Source organism: Neofelis nebulosa, chromosome 14, assembly GCF_028018385.1.
Source record: "Neofelis nebulosa isolate mNeoNeb1 chromosome 14, mNeoNeb1.pri, whole genome shotgun sequence".
NCBI lineage: Eukaryota > Metazoa > Chordata > Mammalia > Carnivora > Felidae > Neofelis > Neofelis nebulosa.
The window spans coordinates 17,056,670-17,076,228 of record NC_080795.1 but is presented as its reverse complement, the minus strand read 5'-3'; the positions used below and the strand labels follow the sequence as shown (position 1 = coordinate 17,076,228).

General features: G+C 34.0%; 1 protein-coding gene across 2 annotated transcripts in view; it reads left to right on the top strand.

The window, feature by feature from the left end:
• The window catches only part of MYBL1 (MYB proto-oncogene like 1), a 43,898-nt gene extending 26,384 nt beyond the window's left edge, over nt 1–17,514 (top strand). Inside the window, exons 8-16 of one of the 2 annotated variants that reach the window (XM_058699725.1) lie at nt 983–1,087; nt 4,645–4,878; nt 5,922–6,290; nt 8,182–8,324; nt 8,889–9,003; nt 12,454–12,570; nt 12,664–12,768; nt 13,182–13,361; nt 14,879–17,514. In XM_058699725.1, the coding sequence (XP_058555708.1) occupies nt 983–1,087; nt 4,645–4,878; nt 5,922–6,290; nt 8,182–8,324; nt 8,889–9,003; nt 12,454–12,570; nt 12,664–12,768; nt 13,182–13,361; nt 14,879–15,007 (1,497 nt within the window). In that variant the 3' untranslated portion in view covers nt 15,008–17,514. The remainder of the gene's footprint in view (nt 1–982; nt 1,088–4,644; nt 4,879–5,921; nt 6,291–8,181; nt 8,325–8,888; nt 9,004–12,453; nt 12,571–12,663; nt 12,769–13,181; nt 13,362–14,878) is intronic. The other variant, XM_058699726.1, reaches the window with a different exon arrangement.
• Nucleotides 17,515–19,559: the final 2,045 nt, after the last annotated feature.

The window sequence follows — 19,559 nt, the reverse complement described above, 5'->3', positions numbered from 1 at the left end:
ACCCTCCCCTCCCTCCCACCCCCATCAACCCTCAGTTTGTTCTCAGTTTTTAAGAGTCTCTTATGTTTTGGCTCCCTCCCTATCGGACAAAGGGCCAGTATCCAAAATCTGTAAAGAACTCACCAAACTCCACACCCGAAAAACAAATAATCCAGTGAAGAAATGGGCAGAAAACATGAATAGACACTGCTCTAAAGAAGACATCCGATGGCCAATAGGCACATGAAAAGATGTTCAATGTCACTCCTCATCAGGGAAATACAAATCAAAACCACACTCAGATATACCTCACGCCAGTCAGAGTGGCCAAAATGAACAAATCAGGAGACTATAGATGCTGGTGAGGATGTGGAGAAACGGGAACCCTCTTGCACTGTTGGTGGGAAGGCAAACTGGTGCAGCCACTCTGGAAAACAGTGTGGAGGTTCCTCAAAAAATTAAAAATAGACCTACCCTATAACCCAGCAATAGCACTGCTAGGAATTTACCCAAGGGACACAGGAGTGCTGATGCATAGGGGCACTTGTACCCCAATGTATAGCAGCACTTTCAACAATAGCCAAATTATGGAAAGAGCCTCAGTGTCCATCAACTGATGAATGGATAAAGAAATTGTGGTTTATATACACAATGGAATACTATGTGGCAATGAGAAAGAATGAAATATGGCCTTTTGTAGCAACGTGGGTGAAACTGGAGAGTGTTATGCTAAGTGAAATGAGTCATACAGAGAAAGATACCATATGTTTTCACTCATGTGTGGATCTTGAGAAACTTAACAGAAGACCATGGGGGAGGGGAAGGAAAAAAAAAGCATCTCTTTAGATACCAGAGGGATTGTGATATTGAGCATTTGGGATTTACTTGAATTAAGCTTTATTAGAGAAAATAGATTTTATGTTGCATAAAAGAAAATAAAAATTAGAACAATAATAATAAAGGCATTATTTAAAAAATAGTCTTTCTATTTTACTTATTTTAGCCACCCTTCATTGATGAAGATCCAGATAAGGAAAAAAAAATAAAGGAACTTGAGTTGCTTCTTATGTCAGCTGAGAATGAAGTTAGAAGAAAGCGAGTTTCATCGGTAAGAAATAAGCTTAAGTGTTTAGACCTTGTTAGAAGTCTTTTTGTGCTCTTGTAGTTTTCATCAGCATTGACTTTCGTATACTAACACAGAAAGCCTATTCAGTATGACTTCAGATTTTAATACAGACTAAAAGTAGTTTTTCTAATTTGCAACTTTGAGGTTGCCTGACTTTGATATACAGCTCTTTGAACGTATTTTACAGTGTTCTGTACTAAGATGCTTTTTGAGTCATAAATGTCAAGCAGACTTAAGGTATGATTATATATCTATACATATGTGTATATGTATATATATAAAAATATATGTCTCTATATATTTGTAAAATGTGTGGTTTAGATTAGTCTTTGCTTTTATTTTAGACATTCCTTGTAATGATGGCTTTAATAGAAAAAAGTTTAAAAAATAAAGAACTTAATAGACATGTAGAGATTTATGTGCTCAAAATTACTTTTATTCTGTCCTTGAACATTTTTTCCTATTTACTATATTAAGAATACAAATTCGGTAATTTGGAAAAAAAATAATAACTTAAAAAATATTGGGAAAGGGAATATTTATATTTTATGTTCTTTAAAGAAATTTTTATATGGCTGTTGGGTTTTGGTTACTACATGTGCAAACTCTTGTCTGGGATTTGGTTGGTGAGAACAATTAGGAGTATTAAATTAGGATAAATGGTAATCATCCTAGCTAAACTAGGCTATGCTTGATGGACTAAAAGAAAAAAAAAGTTTATACTTAAATGACAGTTTTAAAAGTTTAATATCCTGAGACTTTTTACATTTAGGAAAAGGTTATTCTTGGTTTGGGGCTTAATGAGGGAACTATCCATTTAATGTGACTAGGAACTAATACAAAACTTCTAAATAGAATTACCTGAGATCTTGAAATAGTGTTAGGAGGCACCTGGTGATGTCTTTATACCATTTAAAACAGTATTAATAAAAATGACACTTGTTAACTAATGGACAAGATATATGCCATAGGAAGCATAGTTTTTGTTTTGAAACTGCAAAAACCATGGGCAAATAGGAAGACCTAAAGTGCACTTATTTTAAAGTTAATTTTGTTTTTTTTTTAAGAGAGTCCACGTTTCTAGATAATTATATCATGTTTAAACCATTTTTTATTTTTTTTGAGTCTACCATTATTACTATTATTATTATTTTTTTTTATTTTATTTTATTTTTTTGAGAGAGAGAGAAAGAAAGCATGTGGGTGGGAAAGGGGCAAAGGGAGAGGAGAGAGAGAATCTCAAACAAGTTCCACTCTCAGCGTGGAGCTGGACACAGGCTTGATCCCACGACTGTGAGATCATTAACCTGAGCTGAAATCAAAAGTCGGATGTTCAACCAACTAAGCCACCCAGGCACGCCCATTTTAAATTTAACAGGAAGATATAACTAGCTAAAAGAAATGGCATTTAAAATGAAGAAAGATATTAATTTTTTAGAATTTGTTTATTTAAATATCACTCTTATAAAGATCTGGTTGGAGATTCTAGGTTCTAGAGGGAAGTTGTTACACCCAGTGAATTAGTCTATACACATAAAGTATGTGTGTAAAAGTATTTATTATTAAAAATTATGTGATAGTAATTATTGTCATTTACTGGGTATCCATTATGTTGGAGCATTGTTAAATATGTTTTATGTATTCTTGGTAATCCTTATTATTAACTCTGAAGTTTGTGGTTTGTTGTTAGAAATTCATTGTTCAGGTGTGTCTGAAGGTAGCCCTGTGGTTTTTCCACTGGGCCTAGTCACCTTTGGAATCTTTTTCCCACCTCCAAACTTAATTGAAATGCTTATGGTTTGGAAGCTATCTCCAGAAAGTGACCATAAACTCAGAAGTTGGCTGTGCTAATAAAATAAGATTGCTTTAATTTCTTTTATTTTGGAGAAACTTTAAAACAGGTGGAACTTACTTTGTAACAATGTTGAAAACTTTTTTCACCTTACTTAACTTGAAACTTAACATTTTGTTATTATGAATATCTAGCACAGTCTAGTAATTTTTTTTTTAAAGTAATAGGTACCATTTTTTTAGTACTTCCTATGGACAGGGCAATGTACTCTCTAAAATATGGTAGCTACTAGCCCCATTTAATTTTAAATAAAATTTAATAATTGAGTTCCTCAGTTGCACTAGTCACATTTGATTCCTCATATGGCTAGTGGCTCTCATATTGAGCAGTTTCAGATGCAAAAACATTGTCATCACCTCTGAGAGTTCTGTTGGACAGAGCTATTATTTTACATATTTTTTCCCTAGTTTTGTTAAGATATAATTGACATACAACACTGTATGTCTAAGATGTGCAGCATAATGATTTGATGTATATTGTGAAAGGATTACCACAATAAGTGTAGTTAACATCTGTCATCCGATACAGGTACAAAACTATATTGAAAAAGAAAAAGGGAAAAATATTTTTTTCTTGTAATGAGAACTCTTAGGATCCACTCTTTTTGTTTGTTTGTTTGTTTATATATTTTGAGAGAGAAAGACAGCATGCATAGGGGAGAGGCAGAGAGAGGGGGAGATAGAGAATCCCAATGCGGGCCTCGATCCCATGAACCATGGGATCATGACCTGAGCCAAAATCAAGAGTCAGACACTTAACCAACTGAGCCACCAGGTGCCCCTTAGGATCCACTCTTAACAACTTTCAAATTACATATTGTTTCTTAACCATGACTCTTCAAGGTCTCTTTTCGTTTTTTATTATGAGATACTAGGAAACTAAGCTCAAAAGATTGCCCAGTGTACCTCTTTAGAGAGATAAATAGGACACAGTCTCTGACTTCAAAAGATTTACTCCGCAATGAGGACACAGACAAGAAATAGGATATAGTGTGATAAGTCACAAAGTTTTATGGGAACACATAAGAGAGGTATCTAAGGATTGGGTAGTCAGAGAAGGGTTCCTAGAAGAAATTCTATTTGAGTGCAGTGTTGAAAGACAATGATTATATTCTAGCAAAGTAGGTGAACTGGAACATTATTATAAGTGAAACAGGTAAAAGTGGATGATCAGATGGAGTGCTTTCCAGTATTTGAGGTGTATCTTAAATGAAGAATACAAGTTTTCCTTGGTCTGTGTTGGAGAGCATTCTAGATAAAGGGAGCAGCAGTATGTGCAAAGACACTCTAGGGTAAAAGACTAACTCATGAGGGTATTGCAACAACTGTAGTTGGGTATTTGATATTTCATAAAAGGAGGGCTTGTGAGTGGAAATGTTGGGAGATGAAGTGTGAAAGGTAGAGAGAGGACAGGTTCTGGGAGTTTGAACTTTATGTTGTATACACATGCTAATTTTATCTTACCATGACATTATACATTTAAAAAAATAGAGAAAAGAAATAGAGTCAAGAGGTTTAATGAAAAAAATGTTTACATCCATTTTGAGGAAAGACAGTATATTTGCTGCTATATTTTTAGCTGAAATGTTGTGAAGTGTGTTATTCTAGAAAAAACTCATACTTAAAATCCAAATTTATGCTTAGGTTGAGAATGACAAATAATATTCACATTTCTTTTGTACTTTTAGCAACCTGGAAGCTTTTCTAGCTGGTCTGGTAGTTTCCTCATGGATGATAGCATGTCTAATACTCTAAATAGCCTCGAGGAGCACACTAGTGAGTTTTACAGTATGGATGAAAATCAAACTCTGTCTGCTCAGCAGAATTCACCCACAAAGTTCCTGGCCGTAGAGGCAAATGCTGTGCTGTCCTCTCTACAGACCATCCCAGAATTTGCAGAGACTCTAGAACTTATTGAATCTGTAAGTTTGAAATTGTGAGATTATAAAAAGCTCAATTTTAGCTACATGGTTTCATGTTCAGAAACTTAGTTTAAGGGACACTGACCAGTTTCATTTTAAGCATTCCTTTATATGTCATGCTTAATTTTGTTTTGATTTTTTGCAGTGGCTTTTGGCATAAAAAATTGTATCTATATCTCAAGTATGTAGTTTGTCTAAAATTTTTAGAAGTTTTTTGTTTTTTATTGTACAAGTTGTACAAGTATATTAGAGTTGGAAACTAGAGGAAACTGTAAAGAAGAAAAATCCTCATAAGCCCAGAGTTAATAATTTCAAGTATTTTCTTTCAGGCTGTGTTCTATACATATAAAACATACATATATGCATATATTTTTAAACTGAAATGTACTCTTACGTATTATGTTTGTGGATTTTTTTGACATTATATCATGAGCATGTCTTTGTTTTCTTAACTGTTTTCTAAACTTCAATTTTATCCTTTCAATTGAATGTAACAAAATTTATTTACTCAGTGTACTGTTACTGAACATTTAGGTGGTATCCAATTTTTTAGTATTGAAAATTGCAGAGCATCTTACGTAAATTTTTGTATAAAATCATGATTATTTCCTTAGGTTAGATTGAATTTCTGGATCAAAGTGTATGGCCATTTTGAAGATGTTCTATACACATTTCCAAATGACTTTATAGAATTTGATAGTATTTTTCTGATACAGAGTAGAGTGCACAGTTTTATGAAGAATTGTACTCTTTGATAGTAACTTAAAATAATTTATTCTTTTTATTTAAAATACTTTGGCAGTATTCCTCAGCTACTGAATTGGATGAAATATTATTTTAGGATGTTCCAAACTGGAGTGTAGTGAAACCATAATCTGTTCCTTTCAAATGGTCTTAAAAAAAAAAAAAAAAAAAAAAAAAAAGAACAAGGAAAGCCTGTTTCTCCTAATACAAATAAATAACTTTGTGAAAGTCATCTTTCTGTGTTCAATGTCAGATTTAACTAGTTTATAACATTAACTTAAGGATTTATTTTATTGCAGGATCCTGTAGCATGGAGTGATGTTACCAGTTTTGATCTTTCTGATGCTGCTGCTTCTCCTGTCAAGTCTACCCCCGTCAAACTAATGCGAATTCAACACAATGAAGGAGCCATGGGATGTCAGTTTAATGTCAGTCTTGTACTTGAAGGGAAAAAAAACAGTTGTAACAGTACAGACAGTGAGGCTGTTCCTGTAACATCCCCAAATGTGGCCAAGTTTAGCACTCCACCAACCATCCTCAGAAAGAAGAGAAGAATGCGAGTGGGTCAGTCCCCAGGCAGCGAACATAGCGATGGCTCCTTCAGTGATGGTGGTAATACAGCACTAAAACACACACCGGTGAAAACACTACCATTTTCTCCTTCACAGGTAGTAGTGTTGTGTTTGTTTATGTTTCCAAATGTTGATGAGCTCGATTACATTAGATGTTTAATATTCTTACTAGCAGTTTGTTGCTTTGATAAAAATGGATAAGGTATTTAAATGTATATATGAGAGTGCTGAGCTCTGGTACATCAGAATGTATCTCATAAAGTATAGTAGTTACATTACAGTATCTTAAAATTTTTAGAGCTAAAAGGGATGTTTTAGGTAAGTAGTTGCACATCTTTATAGGATTCATCAGGAAGTAGGCCCAGAAAGGTAAAATGGTTTGCCCAAAGTTATCTGATGGCAGAGCTGAGACTGAGATTTTTTCCTGATTAACTGTTCAACAGGTATCAAGTGTATATTCATAGATGACTGCTCCCTGGAAGAATTTCATGTGTCTGAAGGTTTTCTAGGCATGTCAGGAACTATCTGCTTTCTCCTGTAGTTACATCCCTGGGCAGCAGCTATTTATAAGAGATACAGGGCAAACTGTATCTCTTTTTTATAATACTATCTTTCTTAATGAATACTGTGTTCGAGGCTGTGTGCTAAACACTTTTCTTACAGCATCTCAGTTAATCCTCTTGCAAAAAACCTTAGAAGGGAGGTGGAATGAAATTCAGAAGTTAAGCAGTTTGTCCACAGTCAGTTAGAGGATGGAGCTGATGTTTGCTGAAAGTGTCTTGATAGAGGTTAAAAAGTTTTACAGGAAAAGAAGGAAGTTTAATGGTCAAATAAACTTGGAGGATGCTGAGATATTGAAAGTGTATTTTGATGTTGGGAAGATTAGGAGGATCTGGCTGTATACAAGCACTGTGTTCTCTGAAAATTAAACCCCCTGTGCTTCAGGGGATGCAATTGACATGGACTACAGTTTGAAGAGTTGCATTTCCCAACATCACCCCAGCTCTTAGAGTCACAAAGCATCCTGAGGAAGGTGAAATGGGGTTGGGCACACCAGCAATTTTCTATTTTTGGAGTTTTGAACACTAGCAATTTTTGTTGAAGTATAAATTCTAAGGTGCAAAGTAGCGGAGAAGGTTGAGTAATGATAAGAAAGACCTAGTATCCCATACGAAAGAGCTTGAATTTTATTCCATAACTCATGGGCATCATTGCAGGGTTTTGAGAGGGTTTGACTGCTAATCTCAGGGTTAAGTATTATAAATATTAGGAGCCAGAAGTGATAGAGCTAGAATTCATTTCAGTTATAAGTAGCCTTAATTTCCACTTCTTCCTACCACTGCTTCTATTCTGTTGGCTACAAAAATAGTATTTCATGGTTGTATGTAAGTTAAGATTCAGTGAGTAAATTGTGTCATTTGGAAAATGAATTCTTGATACCAATTCTGGCTACTCCAAAGTTCTGAGAGCTGTATTTTAGGTAAGAAAATTTTTTAGACAGCTGTATAATCAGCAGAGCATGATTATTATTTTCTGAATTCAAAGTATTCTCATGGAAAAGGACACTTAAGATTAATAAAGACACTTATTAATACAATAATAAAATTTTTCCAGTTACACTGTTGTATGAATCTGTTTTACTTAACAGTTTCTGTAGATTCCTATTTAATAATACACTGTTTTTAAATTGTTATGGTGTTTTGTAACTTTTGAATATTTTTTAAACAACTATTTTGAATGCCTATTATGTGCTAAACACTTAAAAGAGCTGAGGAGGCAGTGATGAACAAAATAAAAATTCCTGCCCTCATGGAGCTTAATTTTCATGGAGTGGAATGTAGATGAAATATTATTGATAATTCTATTCTAAAAGGAATGGAGAAATATCTTACATTTGAAAATATCTTTGAAAATCCTATCAGTGTAATATTTGTGTAGGGAAATTAATGTTCTAGAAATTGTCTTTAAACTCTCTTCCTTTTTTTAGTTTTTCAACACATGCCCTGGAAATGAACAAATTAATATAGAAAATCCTTCATTTACTTCAACCCCTATTTGTGGGCAGAAAGTTCTCATTACTACTCCTCTTCATAAAGAAACAACCCCCAAAGATCAAAAGGAAAATGTAGGGTAAGTAGTATTAAATAATTGTGTTAAAGAAAATGGGAAGCACAATTTTAAGAGTAGATTAGTGGGGTTTCTGGCTGGATCAATTGGTGAAGCATGTGACTCTTGATCTTGGAGTCATCAGTTCAAACCCTATGTTGGGCACAGAGCTTACTTAAAAATGTGTAATAAAAATGATCCTGTTTTTAAAAAAATAGGTTAACTTTTTGTCCACTTATACAAATATCCTAATCCCTATTCATATAGGACTTAGAATTGAAAAAAAAAGATCATAACCTCATATTTTATCCCTAGTGAAACAAGGTAAACATAGTGGAAAACTTTGATATGAAACAAACAACATTTTTAGTACTTTTTTTACATTTGTTCTTTTTCTATTTTAAGATGGTTGATTGCAGTAAGAATTAGTTTAGGCAAGCATACTTTAGAATACTCCTGGAATGTTTAAATAAAGCATGTGTATATGCAAGAAAAATTTAGTGTAATGCTTTTATCATGGCTTTGCCTTCCTTAACTCTTCTAAAATCAAATTTTGACTATAATACAAATATCTAAATGATTGGCTAGGTTTAGAACACCTACTATTAGAAGATCTATATTGGGTACCACACCAAGAACTCCTACTCCTTTTAAGAATGCGCTTGCTGCTCAAGAGAAAAAATATGGACCTCTTAAAATTGTGGTATGTATACTCTTTTTAATCTTAAGAATTTTCCTAATTTTAATAAAACACAAATTTTGGTATTTATCTTTGAATCTTTACATTTTAAAAAAGATGTGCACAGAAATTGATAAAATGCGATTTCTTGATTTATAAGTTAGAATTTGTTGCGTTAATCTTTTTCCTTAACTTGTAACTAAACCTTTGCTTGGCTTGTTTTGAATTTATACTTTTTTTTTTTTTTTTTACTATTATATCATCTAGAGAAAGCAAATCAAGTGTCGGTTGAACCCTTAATATTAAAACCCACATTTTAGTAGTTTCTGTGGTGGTTACCTGCAGTAGAATAAAATAATTTTAATATTTTGATATACATAAGCACTTTGCTGATAATACTTATGACTCTGATAAGGCTCAGTTTTCTATTCAACCCACATCTCAGAGGTTATTTCTGAAGATAAAAAAGATAGTAGAAATAAAGAGGTTGGTGCTAAGTTTCAAGTAGTATTTACTTAGTTGCTATTATTATTTTAATAATAGTGGTAACAATAGTAGTTCATAAATGGAGGTGGGAAGTATAATCTGTGCTTTTGCATATATATTATCAACTGGAAAGTATGTTAGATGCGTTATGGGCATTTTAATTCCAGACAGATAACAGATTTCTGACAAATTAGGTTCATTAGAAATAAACTATTTTTAAAGTATTGGTCACTTCTAGGAAACTTTAGTTATGTTTTTCTATTTATTTTTTTAAATTTTTTTTTAACGTTTATTTATTTTTGAGACAGAGAGAGACAGAGCATGAACGGGGGAGGGTCAGAGAGAGAGGGAGACACAGAATCTGAGACAGGCTCCAGGCTCTGAGCTGTCAGCACAGAGCCCGACGTGGGGCTTGAACTCACGAACCGCGAGATCATGACCTGAGCCGAAGTCAGCCGCTTAACTGACTGAGCCACCCAGGCACCCCTATTCATTTTAAAATTCATCATTAATTCAACAAATAATTGAGTCCCTAATAAATAGGTGCCAGGCACTGGACTAGGCTCTGGGGATGTAATGTTGAACCTGTCAGGTATGGTGTCTGCCTTCATAGGAGTGTGTAGCCTAATTGGAAGTTAGACAAATAAATAATGATCTGAAGGCATAAGAATTCTACAGTGCTTCAGGGCCATTTGGTCAACATATAAATTGAATAAAATTGTTATTTTAGTAATAGTACATGAGAGAGTGCCTGGATGGCCCAGTTGGTTAAATGTCAGGCTCTTGATTTCAGCTCAGATCATGATCTTAGTTTCCCGGGTTTGAGCCCCGCATTGGGCTCTGCGCTGACAGTATGGACCTGCTTGGATTTCTTTCTCTCCTCTCTCTCTGCCCCTCTCCCGCTTGCGTGTGTGCTGTCTGTCTCTCTCTCTTTCTCAAAATAAATAAATAAACATTAAAAAAAGTAATAGTGCATGAGTAATTAGGTTTTAAGTGACCTAAAGTCCCTGTCAGTTTGTTCTCGTTTGGGAAGAATTTATCCATTGGCAAAACAGATGATTTTTGTCAACAATTTAAGATGAAAAGAAAGTAATGATTTAGTAATTACAATTTCTAAAATATCCATATGCTCATACATTTGTTTACAGCAAGTTGACTTTTCATTCTTCCTCCTCCTTCTCCAGTTGTTATTTACTGAGTACCTACTATATGCTAACCATTTATTTTTCTAATGTATCTTATGAGTCATATGCACTTCTTCGAGATGGCTCTGGAATTTTAATCAGGTACACCTTAAGTATCTGTTGCTTTCTTAATAAACATTGATTCTTCTAGTGTTCATTGAAAATCACTCAAAATGGGGCGCCTCGGTGGCGCAGTCGGTTAAGCGTCCGACTTCAGCCAGGTCACGATCTCGCGGTCTGTGAGTTCGAGCCCCGCATCAGGCTCTGGGCTGATGGCTCGGAGCCTGGAGCCTGTTTCTGATTCTGTGTCTCCCTCTCTCTCTGCCCCTCCCCCGTTCATGCTCTGTCTCTCTCTGTCCCAAAAATAAATAAAAAACGTTGAAAAAAAAAATTAAAAAAAAAAAAGAAAATCACTCAAAAGACTAAAAACTCTGGAAGTCCTTTAAATATAAATCTAAATTTTGGTAGTATCAAACCTAGGAAATATTAAATACAGTAATTCTTTTCTTTGTCACATTAGGACAATTAAGAGAATAATTCATGGTAGCGAATGAATTCACCTGTGTCTTAGTCACATCTCTAGGACATTTGTATTCTTATGAGGGAAAAAGAAATTATAGATTTTTTTTAAGAGCACCTAATCTATATTATTTGTGAAATGTAATCCTTAAAACAAAAACTCGTAGAGCAATGCATAGGAACACTGACATAATTCTTTCCTATCTCAGGGTGTAGGTGAGAGCACTTTAAAAATTCTATTTCTGGGGGCGCCTGGGTGGCTCAGCTGGTTAAGCGGTTAAGCATCTGACTTTGGCTCAGGTCATGATCTCTTGGTTTGAGTTTAAGCCCCACCTCAGGCTCTGTGCTGACAGCTCAAAATCTGGAGCGTGCTTCGGATCCTGTGTCTCCCTCTCTCTCTGCCCCTCCTCTGCTCTCGCTGTGTGTGTGTGTCTCTCTCTCAAAAATAAAATAAACATTAAAAAAAATTCTATTTCCATTTTTAAAGTTTTTGTAAGTGCTTTGAAATATCGTTTATATATGAATGTTATTCTCCCTAGCTTTGTTGACTGCTGGTCATTCTGTGCTGTCAGTTCTTTATTTGGTGGCACTTTGATTACTTATTTTTTTTAAAGCAGATCTTGGTTATGGAAGGTGTTTGATATAATTAAACAAATTTTTGCTTAGCTATTTGATAGAAAGCTAGATAAATAATATTTTGAGACTATTTCACTATTCAGCCCACACTCGGGTTTCTTTCCAATATACACATAGACATACATACCCACACTGCTTCTTGAACACCGTCTCAGCTCTAAGCCTAAGGCTAGGGGTACAAAAGTATATACAAAGATGAAAAAGATGTGCTCACTGCTCTTAAGCAGCTTACACATTTAGTGGTAAGAAAAATGTGTTAACTAGTAATTACATGCTGTATAATAATTACAACGAAAGTAGAGTAAGAGCTAGTGTGGTCCCTCCCAATTTGTTCTGTATTTCTTATTTTTATATAAAAATATTCGGGAAATTATCTCTCATCAGTTTAATTCTGAGGATCCTGACTGAAGCAGGAGCTACAGTAGATTGCCCAAGAAGATTTTTGTTTAGTAGCCTGGAATAAAGAAAGTGCCACACTTCATTCGTTTTGCCATAAAACTGATTAGTTAAATTCATTCAGCTTATGTATCTATAGGGACTGGGTGAAAATAATGCCAATAATTAAAAAGCATAAAAGATTTGTTTCTATATATGGGGAAAAAAGGGAATTGCTATAAAAGACTTTTTAACCCTTTTAAAAACAATTTAGTCACAGCCACTTGCCTTCTTGGAAGAAGATATTCGGGAAGTTTTAAAAGAAGAAACTGGAACAGACATATTCCTCAAAGAGGAAGATGAACCTGCTTACAAAAGCTGCAAACAGGAGGTAATCTTTTAGTACTATTGTTAATAAAAGTCTCGATTATAAAAACAAAAGTGACTTTACCATAATGTTTCTATTGTAAATTATTCATTCTAGCATACAGCTTCTGTAAAGAAAGTCAGAAAATCACTGGTCTTAGATAATTGGGAAAAAGAAGAACCAGGGACTCAACTATTGACTGAAGACATTTCAGACATGCAGGTTTGTAAAGAATTTTTTTTTGTTAAGATGGTGGCTTGAAGTCCTAGTGGTTCTTGTTTCTTAGAGATTCATAGAGAGTTTCTTTTAGTATTTATTATTTTGCTTAATTCAGAGAGAAACTATTAACTATAGAGAATATTTTATTTACTTCCTTGTCTTTTATATTTGTTTTGAGAAGAGTTCGCTCACTTATGTATAATGTCAAAAAATGGTAGTTCTGAAAACTTTAAATTTCAGTATTTTTCTTGGGCTAATTTCTGAAATATTTAATTTTACTACATTACTAGAAATTTTATTGGAGCCAAAAGCTTTCTTGGAGGGAAATGAGCAGGGCTTCCACTACCACTTACTCAGTAGTCCCTCTATTTGTCTCCATTTTTGAATTATTTTCCTTTTTCTTTTTTCTCTCTTAGTCAGAAAATATATTTACAACATCTTTATTAATGATACCATTATTGGAAATACATGACAATAGGTGCAACTTGACTCCTGAAAAACAAGATCTAAATTCAACCAACAAAACATATACACTTAATAAAAAGAAACCAAACCCTAACACTTCTAAAGTTGTCACATTGGAAAAGAATCTTCAGGTATGAATTTATAAGTTTCTCTTAGTGATTTTTGTTGTTGTTTATTCAATTATCACTTTGGACTTGTCACAAATTATACTTTTTCTTTTTAAATTCAAAATTTACTATAGTAGTAACTAAACATTCACCATTATTTTGTCACTCAAACTAGACTTGCGTTTTTGAGAGACTCCTTCATCAGGACACATATAAACTAAACAATTGGAGTTGTAGCCAGAGTCTCTCCTGTTGATTTCTTAAGTACTATTTAATTTTAATTTTAATTTATTAAAAAAAATTTTTTTAATGTCTATTCATTTTTTGAGAAGGAGAGACAGAGCGTGAGTGGGGGAGGAGCAGAGAGAGAGGGAGACACAGAATCTGAAGTAGGCTCCAGGCTCTGAGCTGTCAGCACAGAGCCCGACGCAGGGCTTGAACTCACGAACCATGAGATCATGACCTGGCCGAAACTGGACGCTTAACCAACTGAGCCACCCACGCACCCCAGCACTATTAATTTTTAAAATAAAGATATCTAAGTTTCCTTCTGGCATTTCTTCTTCTGTAACAAATATGTATATCCCTAATTGTTATCTCGAAAGGGTAAGTGGTTGGAAGCAGTTTCAGCTTGATTTTGTTGGTATAATTGTTTCCAGTCAACTTTTTGGCTCAGAAGTTGTAAAACAAAATTCTTTTTTCTATTGCTGTGCAGCCATTATGTTGCTGTAAATGAAGCCTGGAAAGTTTTTTTACTACGTTATCTTAAGAATTCAACCCAGATAATTTGAGAGTTCGTTGAGGAGGAAGTTCTCTTCTTTATACCACAGTGACTGCAGCCCTAGCATTCTGACATTTAAGCAGTCCTTGAAAACATATTTGGCAATCAAATGTGGCCACCTCGTCTCAGTCCTTAGCTGCCACTCTTCAAAGAGCCATGAAGCACATTCTCTCAATCCATTTAAAATGATTTGATTTCCCAGTGTGTAACGTAGAACTTTTCAGGAAAAAATATATATAGCAGGCCATACCTATAACGTAGTAATTTTTATAATAGAAGAAAACCAATGAAACAAACACAAACTTGATCTTCTGTTATGAATATATTCCCTAATTTGCAAAACAAAGCGTTCTCAGCTCATTTTTTGACATTGCATCCTCTCTTTGAATCTTTTGCAAAATTTTGAAGCAATAAAGACTGACATTTCTTTCCATGTTAAGACTGATTTGATTTGGGGGGAGTTGTGGGTAGAAACCTTTCAAACTGCCTCCACAGATCTATAAACAATATAGATAGCTAAAAAACATGGACTTAAAAAAATAAAAATATGGACTTAAAAAAATTGGCCATAATATTTCGGTATGTATTTTTAAAACATTGTTTAATAAAAAGAATCACAATGCCATTGTCAAAACATGTTTACAGTGATTACTTATCATTAAATCCAGTCAGTTGAAATAATTGACTTTTAAAAGTGTAATTGTGAAGTGGAATAGTTATTTTAGTAATTTTCACATCGCTATTAATATTTCCTTCACAGTCAAATTGTGAATGGGAAACAGTGGTTTATGGGAAGACAGAAGACCAACTTATCATGACTGAACAAGCAAGAAGATATTTGAGTACTTATACAGCTGCCAGCAGCACTTCAAGAGCTCTCATACTGTAATTGTTATTAAAATTGATGAAATGCCCCACTCTCTTACTATATTCTTTACTAAATTAGGTTGCAATGAAACTTTTGTCAAGTAATTGTTTTTAAAGTTTTAATACAGCACTAAAACGGTTTACATCATTTTTCATATTGGGCAGGCAGAAAGCCCAGCCACTTAAGTAAGGGGTAGGTAATTTCATAGTTTATTTTTTAAGAGATGAGATTTTTAAAAATTGTTTTTAAAGAACAAGATGGGTAAACCATATTAGAATGTTACAGATATCCTAAAATTCTCACATATTTTCTTCACAAGATACATGTTGTTACTCTCTTGATGCTGCAGTTTTTTACAGATAGGTTTATGAGTATGTATGACTTCTGCATTAGTCTGTGTATGAGAAGCACACATGGTTTTATGAAGTACTTTTGCCTATGTGCCAATTTCCTTAGGCTATCATTTACAAAGAAATACAATGGAAAAAAAAATTGAAAAGGAGAGAAAGTTGCACTACTAATTTTTGGTATTTTTCAAAAACAATAAAATTAACTACAGTGTTAAATGTATTTATTTGAGCATAGTACTAAAAACAAAAAGCATTGAAAAGGGTTTTTTTCCTTATTAGTAAAGAGTCAGTATTTTCTTCATAAATCTCAGAAGAGTTTTGTTGAATGTATTGTACAGTATGTAGGCGCAAGAAGACTTTGTAAATTGGAAAGAAGTCTTTTTATAATTTATTTTCATTTTTAAAGCTTAAATGTAGATATTTATACCTATACAGGGTGTCTAGAAGCCAATGTTGTTTCCTGTTATTTACAGCTAACATAGTAAAAAACAATTTTGACTTTTAAGTATGAAATAGTAGTAAGTTATAGCTGCAAAGAATGCAGTATCTTTACTGTATGTCACATCTACCTAAATATTGCACTATGCCCTTTAAATCATGTTGGTTATAAAATAGTTCTAAAAATTTACTAAGTAATAATTTAATATTTTCTTTTTAAATTATATGGGGGGGTCATATAAATTAATCTGGTGATTTGTATATGTGTTTGAAAATTTTGCATTTTGTTTAAACAAATAATATGGTACTTTGGTCCCTAAAAACAGTCTGCACTTAGAAGTTTATTATATTTACTCAGTGTTTCAGAAGTAGAGAACATTACCTTTTATTTATAAAAATATTTTGTCCTTTTATAAATGTTTTGTGTTTCTCTACAGGTTACAACAGTTGCTTCAGTTGCCTGTTTTAGGTGTTTGCACTTATTTCTTTTTTGAAAGAATGTCTTTATTTGCTTTTGTGTAGAGATTTTATGTACTTTTTTTGAGACATATAATGGTGTGCTGTCAACTTAAACACTGACAGGCAAATAGAATTGTACACTGTAGTTGTAATTATTTATAATTGACACACTCTCTCCCTCTCCACTCCTGAAGTATGCTGCTATAGAAAATAGCAGAATCGGCTTGCTGCTATGAGAGAAGGAAAGAGCCACCACCACTTGCACTGTGTGAAAAGGTAAAAAGCAAATGATGGCAAGTTCTCAAGTTAACTTAGTGGAATCAACCATTACCAGGCAAATTCTTGCAAATGCCAAAATACTATGCCTTAAAACAAAGACAGCTTAAGATTTTCTGATGTTTTTATGTTAATAGAAATGGTAATACTAAGTATTTGAATTCCTAGCTCTTGAACAGTAGACCTAAAAGGGTTTTAAGCTATTTAAATCCACTTGCTCATTTTTGCATATTATATGTAGTGAGAAGTGAAGAAAATGTATGGTACTAAGATTATGCCTTGTTGATAACAAATAGATGAACCAATTTGAATCTTCTTAGTGTGTTTGTTAAGTATGTTGATTGCTTCCTAATTAGTGAACTTCTCACAGAAATATCACTTTATAAAAACCAATGATTGTAGCAAAATCATACTGGATCATTTCTATTTCAGTTACTTTGAACTAATAGCACATAATGGTTTTTGTTTGTTTGTTTGTTTTAATGTAGCCCATAGCCCTTAGCTGGTTTGGATGTACATAGTCTCCAATCACCAAAGTATAATATCTTGGAAGAGCTATATTTTTTTAAAGCATAATTTTTCTTGAGCATTAAAGTATCCCAAGTGTAATATATTGCAGATAAGCCTGGGCTTATTGGACGGACATAGAACATATTTGGGTTGGTATTGGTTGAATCCTTTAGTTAACTGCTTTGTTGCTTTTTGCAAGAAGATTTTTAATCTTAAACGTGTCAGGCATCTTACATCACCTTATACTGTTGTGTTCATTTGAATTTCTTTCAGTATTTATAAAAATGCCAGACATACATGTAGCAGCCATACTTGCATGGAAACTGACTACACATATATAATATTGCATTTTGTTGTAAGGTTTTCACATTAATACAGCAATTACCCTGACTAAATTGAGTTTTTTGATGTATGGGAAAACTTTCCATTGTAAGAGAATCTTGCATACAATATTGACTATTAACATCCATAATAAAGCATCTGTGTACAAGCTGACTTGGCATTCCTCATTTCACTTTGGTTTTGTTTTATGATGTTCATTGCATCCTTAAGGAGTTGACCCAACATTCTGTTCTTAGACTTTTTCCCCCTCCTTTAGAACTACCTATACAGGTGATTTTATCTGTTAACACAACTTGACCTCTTTACTCAGGAAGTGGAAATACTTACACAGTCTCTTGCAGAGCCATATTTTCATCTGCTTTTAGGTATTTCCATAGGACTCTTCTGTCAGTACCTTAAATGCATCTTCTCGTTTTCCGAACTTGGACCTACCTTTCAATTTTTTTTTTTTTTTCCTTAGTGGTGTTGCCTTTTCTTCCATCACCCAGTGAAAAATCTCCTGCCTCCCTCACTCCCCGCATTGAAATCTGCAGTAAATTTCTCAGCCTGCATAAGGCTGTTGCTCTAATTCCATTCCTTCATCTCTTACTTGGATTATTTCCATTCTATAGAAATATCAAGAAATTGTGCTAGTGACATCAGGGTGTCACCTGCAAGGCCAAATGGTCACCCAGTCAGGTCTGCGGAGTATTACATTGCTTCAGTGTATTCATCACCATTTAGATTTTACCTTTAGCTTTCTAGGCTTAGAAATCTGATGGATTAACCCACCAAAAATGAGTTTACCCTTCAGTAGAATGCTGATCTCAAATGTTCAAGACTGACACATGAAAGTAGAATGCCAATCTATTAATTTACAGTGTGAAATACAACTGCTAAGAGGATGAAGCACATTCTCTTCTTCTGTGTAAGCATAAAGAAACAAATACAAAAATCACAAAGAGGGGCACCTGGGTGGCTCAGTCAGTTAAGCACCTGACTCGATTTCAGCTCAGGTCATGATCTCACAGTTTGTGAGTGTTAGCCCGGCATCAGGATTCTTGGGATTTTCTATCTCCCTCTCTCTCTGTCCCTACCCCCCTTCAAATAAACTTAAAAATCACATAGATCTGATCACATATCTTCTGTTCAAAGACCTTCCATGATTCTCTATTGTCTCCTGCACTTCCTAACATAGGCCTGGTGACTTGGATCTTCCAAGAACATGTATGTGCATGCCTCTGCTTCCATGCCTGTGTTTGTAATGTTTTCTCTGTATGATTGCTTTGCTTTGTCTCCTTAGCCTGTTAAAATTTTACTCATCCTTGAAGACACAGATCTGTGAATCATTTCCTGATTATCCTAGTGCTTCCATAAAACTTTCCCACTAGACTTTGTTTTCAAGAGTGGGGACTGCTATTTATAGCTCCTTGTCTAGCATGGTGCTTAGAAAAATCTCAGTAAGTGTTAAATTGAAAGAATTTTTAAAAATTAGTCATGACTATCAGGGAATATTAACCATACTTTATACAACAGAATATAAATGGCTTTGGTTTCTTAGTTATCTACATGGAACTAGTTTTACTTTATAGTCAATAAGCTGTCATTTTGTTAGAATCTTTTAGCTCATTTTATAACCATGTCATTTCCTACTTAGTTTATGCAGCTATAGAGTGATAGGCTTGCCAGCTAATCAGACCTTTAATTATAATGTAAAACAGATGGTAGTTTTCTCAGAGGTACTTCCCACTCTGCGAAAAGTGAAAATTTATTTTTAATTAAGTAGTGGAGGGTAAAGTGAGCCAAGTGAAATTCCATCATAACTTTACATTTTCCCCTTCCCTGGCATTTTTTTTTTTAATGAATAGATATGGTCAAGAATCTGTGAAATATATCAGTAGAAAACCAAAATAAAGTATATCAGAAAAAATTATTCATGGCTGACATGTATCAAAAAGAGAATGTTTTGAAAACTTTTTAGTGTCTTGGCATTAGTACATTAAAAGCTGTTGCATTTGAGCAAACTCAGTATTGAAAACTGTACTCTAATGCCCTTATTTCTGCAGGTCTCAGATCTGGTGTGCTTTTTCAAGTTCCAAGTACAGAATGTGCTAGGTTTGAGTGGATTTTCCTGGCCAGCACAGGGAAAGAGGGAAGGAGATTGACTTTGCTGTGATTTTACTACTGTAATTTTGTAACCATAGCTCAAAAGATTGGAT